This window comes from Haliotis asinina, chromosome 1 (assembly GCF_037392515.1).
Source record: "Haliotis asinina isolate JCU_RB_2024 chromosome 1, JCU_Hal_asi_v2, whole genome shotgun sequence".
Classification (NCBI taxonomy): Eukaryota; Metazoa; Mollusca; class Gastropoda; order Lepetellida; family Haliotidae; genus Haliotis; species Haliotis asinina.
In genome coordinates, this window is record NC_090280.1 from 64,909,167 (window position 1) to 64,927,764 (window position 18,598).

At 40.7% G+C, this 18,598-nt stretch overlaps 2 protein-coding genes across 2 annotated transcripts; both read left to right on the forward strand.

Moving 5' to 3' along the window:
- The first annotated feature begins 4,655 nt into the window (after nucleotides 1-4,655).
- On the forward strand, nucleotides 4,656-7,685 carry LOC137274521 (uncharacterized). Its single transcript, XM_067807755.1, has 6 exons — nucleotides 4,656-4,711; nucleotides 5,227-5,359; nucleotides 5,692-5,825; nucleotides 6,813-6,827; nucleotides 7,390-7,522; nucleotides 7,609-7,685. The coding sequence occupies exons 1-6, from the start codon at nucleotides 4,706-4,708 to the stop codon at nucleotides 7,683-7,685; spliced, it is 498 nt and encodes a 165-aa protein (XP_067663856.1). The 5' UTR covers nucleotides 4,656-4,705.
- Nucleotides 7,686-14,268: 6,583 nt separating this feature from the next.
- On the forward strand, nucleotides 14,269-15,434 carry LOC137274526 (protein unc-93 homolog A-like). The gene is made up of 2 exons (XM_067807769.1): nucleotides 14,269-14,311; nucleotides 14,467-15,434. Exons 1-2 carry the CDS (start codon nucleotides 14,269-14,271, stop codon nucleotides 15,432-15,434), a joined length of 1,011 nt encoding a protein of 336 aa, XP_067663870.1.
- The last annotated feature ends 3,164 nt before the right edge of the window (nucleotides 15,435-18,598 follow it).

Genomic DNA, 18,598 nt, shown 5'->3' on the forward strand with positions numbered 1-18,598 from the left:
TGAGCCTGACCACTCGATCCCGTTAGTCGCCTCTTACGACAAGCATAGTCGCCTTTCATGGCAAGAATGGGTTGCTGAAGACCCATTCTACCCAGGGACCTTCACGGGTCCAGCTAGAACAGAGAAACAAGAGCACGTGCGGTATGTGATGAACGTCACCTTAGACCAACACAACTTCTTCTCGGCGTTTTATTTAATGTGCATACGAACGATGGAGTTCTGTTGGTCCGGCCATGCTACCTGTTGGTAGGCCCGAGGCACACCGAGGTAAATGTGTAGTTCTAAGGACGTCCGGACCTGTCTTAACAAAAACTGTGAAAGAGATTGAACGGGATAAAACGTGTAATGATTATATAAATTACGATTCTCGTTTGATCATAAACAGTTGTCAGTATGTCTACCTCATCTGTGCCCAATACCAAGACAGTTGGCATTACGTATAGACTGGAAAGAAAGGCGCCTTTACCCATGTGAACAACGTTTTCAAGCAGTTCAAACATGTCTCGCGTTTGTTTATATCCGTTCTGAATTAGACCTTCCACGCTCTTAACATGCACTACCCAGCTCTAACTCTTTCTTAACTCAACCAGCTGGTATTCAGATACCTCTTCCCGTTCGCACTACATTCTCACTCTGATTCTAGCGTGTGCAGTGGTAATAGCAGAATGTCCTGGTTTGATTTCTGCAAGTACCCGGTCCATTCTTATTTCCGTTATCAGTTTCAAGATGGAAACATCGACATCACCATACCTCCTCAGAAAAATGAGGGTGGTCCAAGAAAGACATCTTATTCATGAAAGGGTGATGCACTCAAGAATTTCATCAAATATGGGTGGGGTGATTCTCAAGATATTGTAGGACTCATGATCATCCATAGCTGTTGGCCTCTCAGGTCAAAGCCAGTTTCTCACCCAACAAGTTCTTGTTCGTTTCCTCCTTTCTTGCTCTACCAACCTATTGTACTCTTGTTCTGCGTCCACTAAGAATTGCATTCAAATAATCATTCTGCAAATTTGTTCATGTTTCACAGGCAGAATTTTTATCCCAAATAGAGAACATGTTAAAACGCATGTCTGTATACCCTACCGTGTCATATCCTAATGCACACAGTGTTGACATGGTTAGACCTTGGTGTGAATCCATTTGCGCTCTTTCAGATTCGAGTAGAAATTTACTACAAACTTCTTAAGATAAATTCGTTTGGGTTTGAGAATATTTGCACGGAATACCAAAGTAACTAATATTACGCGGTCGAGTTTTGTCTGACTGCGAACGGAGTTGACCTGGTGGAAACTGTGTACAAACGCATTGTAACTGATGTCCAACTATATCAGGTCTGCACACATCCCTATTAAGTTTGAAGCACGGCGATTCCGTTCGTCATATGGCAATCTTGTTTAGGGCGTGGTATCACTCCGTCACATCTTAGAATATGTAGAACATTGGACAATGGGAACTGTCTTACTGAAGTCATCTGAAACTCACCAACTATATTCACACAATGAGGTGACAATCAGGATTTTGTCGGTCATTATATCTTGTGGACAGTTTCCATATAAAACCGTCCCAAATCAGATCTTCATTACGCCTGATAACGTCTTATTAACACACTTTGGAAACAGGTCCAAAACTTGTGTGTAATATCAGAGAATGTCAGAGAATGTTCCAGACTGTATACGCATACATCGCGGCCATTAAATCCCAACGTTCAGAATAGATGACTGAGTGAGTGAAGCGTTTTGACAATTAGTGCTGTTTCCACCCCCCAAAATGTTAGTTTTAAAGCCATTCTCAAGGATTCTCACTTCCTATATTAGTATGTCCTCATTGTGTACCGTTGATCCAGTCTACCGAATATGCCCTTCTCTGAAACAAGATACAAGAACGGTCATTAAAACATCGGAATTTCACAGGAATATCTTTGAATTTTAATGGAATACATCAGAATTTGATACAATTATATAAAACATGTATTAATTTATAGTTTCTATTGTCTGCAACTAGATTATTCAAAACCAGACGTGATAAAAATGTACAAACTACGATCATTTACATGCAAATCTGAATGAACAGATGTATAATCAACGATTATGTAAAACCAGACCTAAATCCACAAATGTTTAACCTACAATGTACGATGACTGGAAGATGCATACACACCATGACTTGTGTCTACGTGACAGTTGATTCAGCAAAGGAACATGTAGCTGAAAATGCAGCAAAGAGATATTCTAAACACTGGCTAGTAAATATAATATCTTATCATCTGAAAAAAAACAGCTGACTAGGATCAAGAATTAGCTCAGAAACGTCGTATGGAGAATAAAAAAGAAGGGTTCTGAAAGGTGGTATAAAGAATAAAAAAGAAGTACTGTTATCAATAAAACGTGTCATGTATTTACAGTTATACTGTTGTTGTTTTTTTAGAATATCGCAAAACTTGGAGTGTATCATGTGTCCTTTGTAAATCACCTAGGTGTCAATATTGTGGTTTCAAATGTATATTCAAATGCAAATTCATCCATATCGAGAGATTTCATTCATTCAAAAGGCATGATCCTACTTTGTCTTTCTAGGATGCATGTCGCATCACAATACATCTTTAGAACTAGTTTGCACGAGGAAAGGATGAACAAACCCACCACTGAACATGATGGGCTAAAACACTTCAGTGTCCACCATAGCACCATATCTTGATGATGACATGCATACAGTGATAGATGTGGTTTGGGTGTTCCAGTGGTATAGTGGTAGATGTGATTGTGGCGTAACTAGTGGTGGCTGTGTTGCGTCCCATGTTGTATAGGTGGCTGTGGTGTCCATATGTAGTCGTGCATGTGGTGGTGGTGCCCCATGCATTGGTGGATGTTTTGGTGTCCCATGTACGCCAGTGGTGGTGCGCCATGTACTGGTGAATGTGATGGTGGTGTCTCATGTACATGTATGGTGGTGTCCGATGCTGAGATGATTTCTCACTTTAAACAAGAAGTAAACCAGACATAGTGAAATTAATGTTTCCAATCAACGCAATTTATCTTGCAAATTGAAAGAAAATTTAAGTCTTAGAATTTTATTCAACTTAGGATAAATGTTGTTTAACAAAAGATCATAGATTCAAATCGTTTTTACTGGTTTGTATTTCAAGGTGGTAAGTGCAGCAGCTAGAACAGTGAGTGAGTGGGTTTAGTTTTAGACCAACCCAACTTCTTCTCGGCGTTTTATTTAATGTGCATACCCCTTGTACTACAAACAAAGAAAGTGATATGAAATTATGACAACAAGTGTTTTGGTTAAAGAGACATTCTTCGGTACGTTTTCACTGCAAACAGACTGTAATCGCAGAATAACACGAGTGAGTCACGAATGCGATGAGCAGTGATAAGTACATCACACTTTACAACATTCCCACCCACGGACGACAGTTCATTTTTTTAATGAGCCATACACCTATGTCACTTTCGGTTTAACTTGTAATTTCAAATTTACAATGCGTCATACCTGTATTGTATTAGCCGTTGATTATGTTTTAATTATATTGTGTTCCATAAATAAATCTGTAATTAATCAAAGAATTTTTTGTTTCGTTTTGTTTCAATAATGAATATTACCAGGTCTTACTTGGCTCACGCTAAATCAGAAAACATGTCTCTGTGCAAACACTTGTGATTGGGGTGTTTTCAATAGCTTTAATCCTTTGTTTCGGGTTCGGCGACTGGGATTAGGTTGCGTAAGTTGGTCGGTTTGCCCTTTGTCTTTTCCAGATGCACACAAAAGGCGCAAGCGACTGAAGCCCGCTTGGGGTCTGCGCACCGACTCTCAATGATGTGAAATATTAGTCTGGGGTAGGACGACTTCTTCGGAAAGGCGACAGAGGACCAGACATGTAGGTGTTTCAAAATCAATTTGGAAGAAAATATGCGTCTTCATGAATATTTGTTTAATATACAGAGCATACACATTATCTCATAGTATACATCCATTTAGGTATAGATGGCAAAAGTTGATACTTGTTTCTGCAAGTAAACGCAGTGGTAGTGTAGCCTAGTTGTTCAAGTGTTGGCACGCCATGTTCAGTGTCAGTGTTCGAGTCCCCACTTAAATACTATGCCTCACGCCCACTTCTGAGGCCAGTCGTTGGAATATTGTCAAAAGCGGCATAATATCACACTTACTCTCTGTTGTTAAAGCAATCTACATACGCGAGAAATGTGATTCTTGATGCTCATTTCTTTCAGACGCAGGAACCCTGGCACATTCTGGATTTGGTGTTGTGTCCCTCTAAACCCTTCCACCTGGACTTTAGTACACTGGCTTTCCGAGGGACCGATGGGATGAGCTTTTGTCTCATGGTGGCTCCATTGTACATCCGCTCTCCGCGTAGCCCCCTGCCGACTGTACATGGAGTAGGTTCGGTGCTAGGGCCTGATTGTACAGTCAGGATGGTTGTTACAGCAACCCAGCTAGTTTAGGGTTGGCACACTCTGTGGCCCCAGTCTTTTCAGCATCCCCAGTAGACCCAGTGCTGACTGCACTTGACTGGTAGATTTAGGTGGTAGTGTAGATAGGGGCCCCTTCGTGCATGCCCTGTACGATGCTATCTATAGATGGCATAACTTAGTGTTAACCCACCATTCCGTCCTTTCGTAGGTAGTTCGAGACAAAGTAAGTCCCGGATGGTCACTTTGAGGGTCAGTGTACTGGCCACATGCTGGTGAAGTATTTCAATATTTCAGTTTAAAATTTAGATTCAGTTTTGTTTTTCACGACCTGACATATTTGTTTTGAATTTAAATTTATAGGGATCATCGAATAACGGAATGGTTAAAGCGTTCGCTCATGACGCTCCAAACAATCCTGATTTGATTTACCATATGGGAATGATGTGTGGAGCCTATATGTGTTGTTTCCCGCTGTGATATAGCTGGAATATTGCTAAAAGCGGTGTTAAAAGTACACCCATGCAGTCACAATCTTTGTGGGAAGCCTAAACTATGTAAAGTGCTCTTTGTCTTTTTTTTTTGTAGAACCGTCACTTACGCAAGCAATTGTTTCTTTCAAACAATCTTTTTGAAGAAAACATAAAATGCATCATTCTATGCTATGACGTCTACTGCAAAGTTCCAAGCTAAGTTTCATGTTTGAGATTTTTTAACGTGTTGGCATATAACTTGGATTTATACACACAGTAAGTATCAATGATGTAAAATATATTCACTATATCATTAGGAGAAGGAACCCATCGTCCTGGGGGCGGAAATGAACCCTGAAGTACCCCAGAGACAGGACGACTGCCGAGAAGACATTCCATGGACAGACGTGGATCAGGGAATCTCCGGAAGGGCGACAGAGGATCATACAGGTAGGTGTTTCCAACTGTATTTGGAAGAAAACATGCGTCTTCATGAATGTGTGTTTTGTATATACAGTGCACACTCATTCTCTCATAGTATACAGCCATTTAGGTACAGATGGGAAAGGTTGGTACTGGTTTCTGCATGTAAACGGAGGTGGGGTGGGGGAGTAGGGAGTTGAAACAATGTTTTATCCAATGCATCCTTGTTTGCCATGACATCTACTCCAATGTTACAACTTGAGTTTCAGGTTTGAGCGTTTTGCATGTGTTGGCATATAACTTGCATTTATATACATGGTAAGTACCGTTGATGTAAAATATATTCACTTTACTATTAGGAGGAGGGATACCATCGACCTGGGGGCGGAAGTGGACCCTGAAGTCCCCCAGAGGCAGGACGACTGCCGAGAAGACATTCCATGGACAGACGTGGATCAGGGAATCTCCGGAAGGGCGACAGAGGATCATACAGGTAGGTGTTTCCAACTGTATTTGGAAGAAAAATTAATATGCGTCTTCATGAATATTTGTTTAACATATAGTCCACACTCATTCTCTCATAGTATTCAGCCATTGAGGAGTGAGTGAGTTTAGTTTTATGCCGCACTCAACAATATTCCAGCTATATAGTGACGGTCTGTAAATAATCGAGTCTGCACCAGACAATCCAGTGATCAACAAATTGAGCATCGATCTGCGCAATTGGAAACCGATGACATGTGTCAACTTAGTCAGCGAGCCTGACCAGTCGATCCCGATAGTCGCTTTTTACGACAAGCATAGTCACATCCATTTAGGTATAGATGGAAAGTTTGATTCTGATTTCTGTATGTAAACGGAGTGGTAGTGTAGCCTCGTTGTTCAAGTGTTGGCACGCCAAGTTCAGTGCCAGTGTTCGAGTCCCCACTTAAATACTATGCCTCACGCCCACTTCTGAGGCCAGTCGTTGGAATATTGTCAAAAGCGGCATAATATCACACTTACTCTCTGTTGTTAAAGCAGTCTACATATGCGTGAAATGTGATTCCTGATGCTCATTTCTTTCAGACGCAGGTACCCTGGCACATTCTGGATTTGGTGCTGTGTCCCTCTAAACCCTTCCACCTGGACTTTAGTACACTGGCTTTCCGAGGGACCGATGGGATGAGCTTTTGTCTCATGGTGGCTCCATTGTACATCCGCTCTCCGCGTAGCCCCCTGCCGACTGTACATGGAGTAGGTTCGGTGCTAGGGCCTGATTGTACAGTCAGGAAGGTTGTTACAGCAACCCAGCTAGTGTAGGGATGGCACACTTTGTGGCCCCAGTCTTTTCAGCATCCCCAGTAGACCCAGTGCTGACTGCACTTGACTGGTAGATTTAGGTGGTAGTGTAGATAGGGCCCCCTTCGTGCATGCCCTGTACGATGCTATCTATAGATGGCATAACTTAGTGTTAACCCACCATTCCGTCCTTTCGTAGGTAGTTCGAGACAAAGTAAGTCCCGGATGGTCACTTTGAGGGTCAGTGTACTGGCCACATGCTGGTGAAGTATTTCAATATTTCAGTTTAAAATTTAGATTCAGTTTTGTTTTTCACGACCTGACATATTTGTTTTGAATTTAAATTTATAGGGATCATCGAATAACGGAATGGTTAAAGCGTTCGCTCATGACGCTCCAAACAATCCTGATTTGATTTACCATATGGGAATGATGTGTGGAGCCTATATCTGTTGTTTCCCGCTGTGATATAGCTGGAATATTGCTAAAAGCGGTGTTAAAAGTACACCCATGCAGTCACAATCTTTGTGGGAAGCCTAAACTATGTAAAGTGTTCTTTGTCTTTTTTTTGTAGAACCGTCACTTACGCAAGCAATTGTTTCTTTCAAACAATCTTTTTGAAGAAAACATAAAATGCATCGTTCTATGCTATGACGTCTACTGCAAAGTTCCAAGCTAAGTTTCATGTTTGGGATTTTTTAACGTGTTGGCATATAACTTGGTTTCATACACACAGTAAGTATCAATGATGTAAAATATATTCACTATATCATTAGGAGAAGGAACCCATCGTCCTGGGGGCGGAAATGAACCCTGAAGTACCCCAGAGACAGGACGACTGCCGAGAAGACATTCCATGGACAGACGTGGATCAGGGAATCTCCGGAAGGGCGACAGAGGATAATACAGGTAGGTGTTTCCAACTGTATTTAGAACAAAATATGCGTCTTCATGAATGTCTGTTTAATATACAGTGCACACTCATTCTCTCATAGTATACAGCCATTTAGGTACAGATGGGAAAGGTTGGTACTGGTTTCCGCATGTAAACGGAGGTGGGGTGGGGGAGTAGGGAGTTGAAACAATGTTTTATGCAATGCATCCTTGTTTGCCATGACATCTACTCCAATGTTACAACTTGAGTTTCAGGTTTGAGCGTTTTGCATGTGTTGGCATATAACTTGCATTTATATACATGGTAAGTACCGTTGATGTAAAATATATTCACTTTACTATTAGGAGGAGGGATACCATCGACCTGGGGGCGGAAGTGGACCCTGAAGTCCCCCAGAGGCAGGACGACTGCCGAGAAGACATTCCATGGACAGACGTGGATCAGGGAATCTCCGGAAGGGCGACAGAGGATCATACAGGTAGGTGTTTCCAACTGTATTTGGAAGAAAAATTAATATGCGTCTTCATGAATATTTGTTTAACATATAGTCCACACTCATTCTCTCATAGTATTCAGCCATTGAGGAGTGAGTGAGTTTAGTTTTATGCCGCACTCAACAATATTCCAGCTATATAGTGACGGTCTGTAAATAATCGAGTCTGCACCAGACAATCCAGTGATCAACAAATTGAGCATCGATCTGCGCAATTGGAAACCGATGACATGTGTCAACTTAGTCAGCGAGCCTGACCAGTCGATCCCGATAGTCGCTTTTTACGACAAGCATAGTCACATCCATTTAGGTATAGATGGAAAGTTTGATTCTGATTTCTGTATGTAAACGGAGTGGTAGTGTAGCCTCGTTGTTCAAGTGTTGGCACGCCAAGTTCAGTGCCAGTGTTCGAGTCCCCACTTAAATACTATGCCTCACGCCCACTTCTGAGGCCAGTCGTTGGAATATTGTCAAAAGCGGCATAATATCACACTTACTCTCTGTTGTTAAAGCAATCTACATATGCGTGAAATGTGATTCCTGATGCTCATTTCTTTCAGACGCAGGAACCCTGGCACATTCTGGATTTGGTGTTGTGTCCCTCTAAACCCTTCCACCTGGACTTTAGTACACTGGCTTTCCGAGGGACCGATGGGATGAGCTTTTGTCTCATGGTGGCTCCATTGTACATCCGCTCTTCGCGTAGCCCCTTGCCGACTGTACATGGAGTAGGTTCGGTGCTAGGGCCTGATTGTACAGTCAGGAAGGTTGTTACAGCAACCCAGCTAGTTTAGGGTTGGCACACTCTGTGGCCCCAGTCTTTTCAGCATCCCCAGTAGACCCAGTGCTGACTGCACTTGACTGGTAGATTTAGGTGGTAGTGTAGATAGGGCCCCCTTCGTGCATGCCCTGTACGATGCTATCTATAGATGGCATAACTTAGTGTTAACCCACCATTCCGTCCTTTCGTAGGTAGTTCGAGACAAAGTAAGTCCCGGATGGTCACTTTGAGGGTCAGTGTACTAGCCGACTGTGCGGCCACTTTCTGGTAATGCATTTCAATATTTCAGTTTTATATTAATTAGATTCAGTTTTGTTTTTCACGACCCGACATAATTGTTTTGAATTTATATCTATGGGGACCATCGAATAACGGAATGGTTAAAGCGTTCGCTCATGACGCTCCAAATAACTCTAATTCGATTTATCATATGGGAATAATGTGTGGAGCCTATATTTGTTGTTTCTCTCCGTAATATAGCTGGAATATTGCTGAAAGCGGGGGAAAACAACAACCATGCATTCTTAATGTGTGTTGGAGGTATAAATGATGTAGAATAGTATTTACCTATATTAGTAGGACCGTTGCCCACGGAAGCAACTGTATTTTTTCAAACGATCTTTCAAAGAAAACATAAAATGAATCCTTGTTTACAATGACCTCCACTGCAAACTTATGTTCTTGTTTACAATGACCTCCACTGCAAACTTATGTTCTTGTTTACAATGACCTCCACTGCAAACTTATGTTCTTGTTGACAATGACGTCATGAGCAAGTTACAACTTGTGTTTCAGGTAACAGCGTTTTTCTCACGAAAAGTGCATATACTTTTGATATTCATTATCAATGTTGTAAATATCAGTGATATGAAACATTAACGTATTTGTTATCTTTGTTATCAGGAGCGTGGATACCATCGTCCTAGGGGCAGAATAGGACCCTGAAGTCCCCCAGAGGCAGGACGACTGCCAAGAAAACATTCCATGGACAGAAGATTCTTCTGAAACGGGATGTGGATGTTTTACTGTTCGTACATTTTGTGACAATGAACTATGCTTGTCTACTACTGTAAACCCTCCAGCAGAACAGGTAGCGTTGCATACGTTGAGGGAACACGGTTCCAGAGGGTTTTTTTCTCAAAAAAGTGTTTTTATCTCTGGTTTTACGTGTCGGGCTTCAGTTACCTTTGACCTTGTTCAAATCTCAAATTTGAAAATGGTCGGTGTAGACACCCATTCTTCGGCGACAATGTTGGTGTTTATGTTCGAGGATTTCGTACTGTTCCATGTTGGGAATGATGATATTAAACAATGCAATCTGCAGAGCTGATCTAGTTGTACTTGTTTGTTTTGTTGTTCTGAACTCGAAGAACTGTTTTTGTCCATGGAAATCGGATGTGCCCGACTTTATCGCCGTGTAGGAGTGCTTGTTTTTGCCATACACTGACATACACTACTAAACACTGCCAACACAGAAACACACCAAGAAACAACTCCAACATTAAAACAAAAATACATCAGTACACGGGCGTATTAACAAACCAGAATTTACAATACAAACATTACCAGATCACATCGCACAGACGTTTAGTTCAATGTATGTACCATACAATCCGGTGATGTCTGTGGATGAGACAAGACATTCAATGAAAAGCTCCCACCAAAATCCAACAGTCTAGACTATCACATTGAGCAAGTAAAATACCAAGTGCATGTTTGAAAACAGTATCTGCAGCCAATCATATTCCTTCACCAGTTGACCATGGTTGGAGAATTTGTGATGATCAGCTTATCCCTTTTCTGATGTCGATAGATTCTGCTCACGGTGGATTGGTTAAACTGACACAGAGTAGATGCAATAAAGTCAGTATGCCAGCAGTGAGATCTATGTCAATGCAGATGAAGTGATTTATTGAGCACAGAGACGTGTCTTTTTGCACGTCAGGTGATTGTTGTCCGAACAACTTTGGCTTGTAGATGACTCCAATTCTGGCTTGATGTAACATATGATATGAAAGAAAGGGAAGAGAGTTAATTGTAAGTTTCTGAATGTATCAAAAGTGATTAAGGATTATCTGACAGACCATTTGAATAGCTACAACAAGAGCTTAGATGCAGTTATCGACCGTGAAGCATAGTTTTCTAATACTTTGGATAATGTTATTTCATCAGATACTTTAGGGATGTGAATCTGTTATTAACCATAACACTGAAATTTAGTTTTTTTTCTATACTCAGTCTGTGTTAAACATGTGACACCAAATGAATGTGAGTGGGTGAATTAATATTGAACGTCACATCGGCAATATCCCAGCCATATTGTGACACCAAATGAATTGTTTGTTTTATATATCAGTACAAATTTAGTCCTCAGCTATGTATAAGTAGTAAAACTACAGTGGCGGCCATCTTGGATGATATAAAATAATTTCATATAACATGCTGTCACTCTAGAAGTAAACAGAAAACCTGAATCTAGTTACAAGAATAATGTAAACTTTCAATAAATAAATCACCACCACACATTTCCATGAAAAGCTGGAGAATCGCTAAAATCCCCTGTATAAGAATAAGCTGTAAAACATATTACCAAGACATGCCCATACAAAATTACTTGTTTTGTGCCCAAGCCACCACTCTAGAAGAGATAGGTGTCAAAAAACATCAAAAGTATCAACATTGGATGTAAATGGACACATACAGTGTTATTTTTTGCATAAATTTAACTGCCGAGAAGGCAATACACAACAATTCAAGACGGCGTCCAAAATGGCGGTCATTTTGATTATTTTCAAAAGCAAAAATATGTCAAAGATTTATACATCCTTTAGCAATACACAAAGGTCAAAATGAAAGTGATAAGATTGATAGTAGTAAAACTATCCATGATTAACTTTGAGATGTTGTCGGGCAGCAAACCAAATGTCATGAAAATGCTCACAGACCCCCACCACAAAAAATGACCTGTGAAAAATAGACGTGATACCACAATCTGAGAGTATCACAGGCCTTTTCATGAGCACAAAACATCTTACTAACTGAAAATAGAGTCAAACCAAATCAGTACTTGGGACGCTCGACATCAGATTTTTCAGCTGCCTCCTCCTGGACTACAACCATAAAATGTGTTGTTTTAAGCGGGTTGTCTTTTGGGAGGTCGATGCTGTCCGAAGCATCTACGTGATAACTTCATCAGACTTGGTACACATATCAAGCATGATAGATAGCTTTGCCCCTTGGAGTTTACACTCAGATATGAATTTTTTGCGGTTTCCACCCAAATGTGCCTTAGGCTGTGGGTATGAGGATGTCATCTTGGTCGGTGCAGATTTCCTTACACTATACATGCTAGCGAAATTTCACGGTTCTGACTGAAACTTGAAGCGATGAGAACACACTCGAAGTAACGAGAAATTAATCAAAGGAACGAAATGATATTTGAAATGACGAGAAAATACTCGAAATTTCAAGTTTTTGAAAGAGACTTAAAGTAACGAGAAAATTGTCGAGGTAACGAGAAATTATTCGAAGCAACGAAAAAACATTTGCAATAATGGGAACATACTCGAAGCAACGAGTAAATAATCGAAGTAACGATAATTGTTTTATGCTACAAAAGTGGCAGCATTAGGCTTTCGTACATTTGTGGCATAAAGCTCAGCTCTTTATCGATATCGTATGCGTGGTGCACTGGAGAGAACGTCCATACCGGTCGTGTCATGCCACAAGACCTTGAAAAATAGTACTTGTTGGCACAATGTAGAACAATAGTACTTGTTGGCACAATGTAGAACAATCTGGGCTGGTGCATACACACACACGCACGACGTAAGAAGAGCGAAATATTTTTTTAAGGAAATGTTAGTATCATTGTGGTTACGGCGCCAGGCTACTGATCCAGCGAGCTTCGGGTGCCGGGGTCGAGCACACCTGTGACCGGGTGAGAAAACCTTGGAGTAATCTTTGTGTGCAGACTCTCTCAGTATTGTCACAACCCCTAATGTACAGTACACCTGTGCACTTAAAAGAACCCACGAGTCTGTTGATATATGACCGGATGATGGCCACATGTATACGTGCAAACACCTAGGTGCAGGTACAGCAACGTCCAGTGAACTTGGACAAAGTGCTGTGACTATGTGTCCCAGGCCACCCAGCTGTGGAGTGGGTGCCTCTTAAGGATGGCTACATTAACTCGGTCCGCCCAGTAGAGTAGGGATGTATGGTCCCAAGGGAGTCGAGATTAATAATACGTTGTGCCCTTTGAGACTGACATTCAGTGATCAGGTGGTTTGGACATTGGTATTAGGTGATGTTGGCATCACGCAATGTGTCTTAATGGACTGATTCCCGGTCAGCTACTGCATTACTTCCAACACTGAGATCCGAACCTCTGAAAGCTGTCGTATGTTAAGCAGTTAGCGAACAAGCTGGCTATAACTCATGCATGCGACGAAGGGGCATATTTCACGAGAAAAGATCTTTCATTCCCACCATTTAAACTTATTCTTGAGAGCGTTCAAACATGTCTTACCAACTCCATTTCAACCAGGTGACTTCGCCCGAAGACACCCTAGAAAAGCTTCTTTATCATGAACGTTAAAGATATTGTCAACACGATTCATTACATTCACAACATTGAACAGGACAGGTGTTTAACGCTATGATCAGTCGTCAGCTATATTCGCTGCCAGACATATCTTTTGTATGGCCAAAATGACTCTCAGGTCTGCTACAGAAAGAGTCTCAATATACCAGGGTACCTTCCAAAAGCAGCCATTGAAATCGTACTTGGGAATTTATATTTCACTCCATGTCTGTAGCTGTCGATAGATATCTCTAGGAAAGATATTAGATGAATTCCCACCTTGTTCTCAGATTGTTACAGTCATGTATTTTGACTAAAAGGAATCGACCTGTCTTAACGATAAGGGGCGATTGCGTGAGCCAGTCTTTGTGCCTCTCGCCGGTTTTGTTACGCAGTAACTACGTGCAATGTTGTCCTGAGATTTTGAATACAGACACACTCAGCTGCCTGTGGCCATGGTGTACCGAACACAGCACACACCTGCATACAGCTTACCTGTATGTCAGGATAAGGTCCCGGATCGCAAAAGTAGGACAAGAGGCTTTGCTCAGTGTCGGTCATACTGAAACAAAAAAGAGTGACCTTACTGTGTTTCTCAACTCAAGGAAAGCGTAAAGTGTACTACTCCTTCGTGCAACCGGAAAGTTGAAACAGTTCACGCTTGGTACAAACACAATGGAGCTAGAAACTGGTACGTCGAAAGTGGAGACTGACGAGCCTTCATCGCCACTGTCTGGGAAGGAAACAAAGAACACGATCGTCCTTGGACTAGGATTCCTGTTTGTGTTCTCGTCGTACTTGTCGTTACAGAATCTACAAGGGAGCCTGAACGATGAAGGTGGCTTGGGAGTTCTCTCCCTCAGTTGTCTTTACGGAGCCGCCATTTTGTCGGCCATCTATGCTCCCACGTGTATCACTGTTGTTGGAGTCAAGCGATCCATCATGATTGCTTTCGCAGGACATCTGATTTATGTTGCATCCAACTTTTACCCTTCATTCGCAACTCTTATTCCTTCATCAATCATTCTTGGAGCAGTCACGGGACCGTTATGGACATCTTCAGGGATATATCTCACCTCCTGCGCTTTTTTATCTAGTATGCGGACGGGTGTGGAACTCCCCACCTCCCTCAGCAGAACAAACGGTATCTTCTTCGGTATGTTTGAACTCTGTAATATCGTGGGCAACCTACTATCGTCCCTTGTTCTATATCAAGGTGAGTATAACAGTACTAACATTAACTCGTCTTCCTTCTGTGGAGCAAATGATTGTCCACAGGAAGAAACAGTTGATATTATCGCCGATCCGGAGTCAACCGTGGTTTACATACTTCTGGGGGTATTCCTGGGATGTGTTGCCATGGGTCTAGGGATTGTCAGTGTTTTCCTTCAACCGATACAAAATCCGTCATCGGCCAACGAGAACAGCATCAAAAAGTCACTGTGGTCTTGGTTCAGACTCATCATCAAGACTGATATCAAGTTCCTGCTTCCATTTATGTTATATACAGCCATAGAGCAGGTTGTGGTCTTCACGGAGCTAACCAAGTCATACGTCAGCTGCCCTTTTGGGATACAAAACGTAGGCTACGTGATGACATCATACGGAGTTTGTTCCGCTTCAAGCAGTTTCCTGTTCAGCAAAATAGCTAAATACACACGGCGATATGTGTTACTTGGCCTTGCTGCTCTTCTTCAGATGGCGCTGATGTTGTGGTTGTATCACTGGGTTCCGTCTCAGCATGACATTTACTTAGTATATGTTATTTCTTCTGTGTGGGGGATTTCAGAAGGAATATGGAAAACCCAGACGAACTCTGTGTTAGGAGAAATATTTCAAGACAACAAGCAATCTGCATTTGCAGTATATGAGGGTTTCAAATCTATAGCATTTACATGTACCTTTGTATACAGTAGTATGCTGTGTGTGTCTGTCAAACTTATAATCGCAATGACCATGCTAGGTTTAGGAATGACGCTGTATGCTTTGGTTGAAGTCAGATTTCTTAGGAGATCCCCCAAAACGGCGTCTGTAGACAACAATGAAGGGGCTGCTAAATTCTAAACAGCGGGTTCCTGAAAATTTAACCATATTAGCTTTAGGTTAATTAGCCATATTAACCATATACGCATATCTGAAACAGACATTTGAAAGTAGAATTTTCACTGAAACAATTGACAATAGATAGGAATGACGTCGTTTAAAGGTCTGAAACGTGCTCATCTGGGTAGGGTTAGTGTGTAAGGCTTTGCCCATGTTCGAAGTTTTTCAGCAATTAAATATAAAGATAACTACGACTACGTACTGAGTGTCCCGTAGATACAACCACCGTTTTGCTGCTATGGGTTCCTTTTGAAATGCCCGTAGTGAGGTGGTTTGTCTGAATTTAACTGAACTTTATTTTCTCTCAAGGCCGCATGCACAGCATAATGAGCGTTTACGGAGGTCAATACATAGACGGACTAGAATCGCGACGTAAAGATTATTTAAAATTCCATAATATAGAGCGGCAAAAGGTTCACAAATTCAATGAAATCCAAGACTTTTATACTTTGAAATAAACTCATTTTATCACCCATGGCCATGGTCTCTAGATGTACAGTGCTGGGAGTAATTCATATTTAAACAAGTAGTGGTATTTTGTCTCCAATCTCACTTGAAATACGTATCATAGTTCTAAAATACGTCATATGTCTTACGATCTTACATAAATATTTCTGAGTTTATAGAATAGAACTAAAAGACCCAATTACTGAAAAAAGCAAGAATAATGAACGCTGTATCTGTTATTTGTGAGCTTCATTTCCAAGTTATAAGATAATTAGCACTAAGTGTTTAGCTTTAAGATTACATGCATGGTTCATTCCAAGTATATAATCTGTCAGTGAGATATGGGCTCGTCTTAATTACTAAGTTTACTTGATAAGCGTTATGCACTAATCGTTAAGACTACATGTCCAGAAAGAAAGGTAATGATTACTCAATGATACCACACTCGTCGTGAAAACTGTTAGATACTTTTAGTCATGTCTGCGTTCTCATGTCTTTGAAGCAACGCTGGTACTCTCAAAATTCAGATAGGCAGCAGTATAGATAGCCGCCTTTGTATGTATTGTTAAAGGATTAGTCAGTTGAACGTGCGTCGATATCACGAACTGTCAGAGCACTGGTGGTATATATAACGGCCTTTATTCGGGGTACTTCACTCATGAAAAGCACCGAATAAAGATTGGCCAATAATCGATGTTTCTCTTGGTTAGTTTGAAGGTAAGCCATGTTCATTTCATACAATTTATGTTCCTAAATTATGTTCACAGTTTCTGTTTTCTGTTGCGTTCCATGGTGTTAGTTTATACGGTATACTGTCATTTAAACTATGCAGTATAGGCTAAGTACACCTGGGAATATTTTAGTTAGGTCAGACCTTGTAGCACCAGTATAAATATTTAGTCTACATCAAAATAGTTTGCAGCATAATCTACTCGCGTAAGGCATAACATAACTTTAGTAAATCATATTTACATATAATCGGGCTCGTGGAAGCAGAGAAATCTTTGTGCACGTCTTGTATATTCTGTTGCATGTTTGCAACCAAATGTATACCACTGAATGTATTTCTAAATGATTATTGTGTGCGTTTAATTCAAATGTATTACATGAGGTAACTATACTGTACACGCAAAACTAGGGAGCGCGCATAAACCTTGTGTTTCATTCTGCTGTTTAATATTGCTACGTTTTCAGTATTGTTAAGCTCTAACTATGCATATGAACTTTTTCAATAACATGCTGTTCGACATGTGATCTTTAGTATCTCACGATAGTCTAGATGTAAAAATGTGGTCATATGATTCAACTAGCACACTGACGTGAAATTATTTGTATATTCTTATTGCACCCTTTAAGTTGCGTTCTGCTGGTAAGTATCGCCTGTCATTTACGACAAACAGAAGAATGTTTTAGTTATTGATAACACGTACGTGTCTTACTGCAGTTACCTCATCAGTCTTTATGCATATTTCTCAGCTGCACTGTCCTCACTTCTGTGTAATCCTTGCATTTGTTTATTGTAAGGTCTCTTGTCAGTAAGGTTGATGTAATTGTTAATTCGCATGGTTTTCATACGTATTATTTGTACAAACTTGAAATAGTGCTAATGTTTTACTATGTGATCACTCATGAAATGCACCGAATAAAGACAGGCCACTAATTGATGCTTCTCTTGGTTATTTCAAAGGTGTTGCGGTCCCAAGCTAATTCCCTGACAACTATTCTAGGTATTATAATTACCATAGGTCACATATAAACTCTAAAAATGTTACTGTAAGGTAAAAGTTATTATATACGTATGGTACATTTTCTATCTACCGTTCTCAATCATGTGTTTGGGCATGCGTGTGAGTATAAGTTAGTTTGATGCTATTATCAGTGATTTTATATAACTGCGACATTTCTTTCTCACGGGCCACATGACGCGAGAACCCCGACACAATGAACTGTCTTTATTGTAATTCAGCATGTGACACTATGGTAAACTATTCTTCTTCTTCATCTTCGGTATTTACTGGGAGATGGTCGGATCGGGGTGTGCAGACTGAACCACAACACCTACGGTTTACGTATGGATCACAGACAAACAGTATTATTAGTACCCAACAATATCTGTCTATATTATGCAGTAACAGGTAGAAAGTCCCACGAGGGTGAAAGGAGGATCTACTGATCTTGTGATAAGAAAAAAGTGAAAGAAAAAAACATTTTAAAATTTATAATTGAATCGTTTACTCGTTTATGCATCATTACACAGAGTAAAACTAATTGAACATAGATGCATACTATGCATAATGCATTAGCATTCAGATACATTCCGACTGCAGTTCATTTCACAAGAGTTCAGTTCAGTACCCACGTCTGTGTCCTATAGGTCACCGAAACGATTTGCAATCAAATGGCCACAGTCCATGTATAGCATATCTTTTCCATGTCCTTGAGTTTGTTCAGTCTTCATCCTATTCGCAAATTGTTCTCTCTGTAACTGTCATGCAACTTCGTAAATGTTGGGGTGGCTTTTTCTTCGCGAAATAGTGGCCTACCAAATGAGAAACGAAACGGTAATATTTCACCATACATGTCTCATTTTGCTAGACGAGTCAAATGGAATGATTTCTAGATCTTCTTCATTCCTTCTACCTTTCTACTATGCATTTCTGTCTACCATTCGTCAATGA

What these genes read in the sequence shown, in the direction of transcription:
- LOC137274521 (XM_067807755.1), top strand. An exon ending in GGCGACAGAGGATCATACAG is followed by an intron (nt 5,360 to 5,691) that starts GTAGGTGTTTCC and finishes CTTTACTATTAG; the next exon opens with GAGGAGGGATACCATCGACC. An exon ending in GGCGACAGAGGATAATACAG is followed by an intron (nt 7,523 to 7,608) that starts GTAGGTGTTTCC and finishes ATTCTCTCATAG; the next exon opens with TATACAGCCATTTAGGTACA.
- LOC137274526 (XM_067807769.1), top strand. Translation starts at nt 14,269, where the DNA reads ATGCTCCCACGTGTATCACTGTTGTTGGAGTCAAGCGATCCAT. An exon ending in GTTGGAGTCAAGCGATCCAT is followed by an intron (nt 14,312 to 14,466) that starts CATGATTGCTTT and finishes CTTTTTTATCTA; the next exon opens with GTATGCGGACGGGTGTGGAA.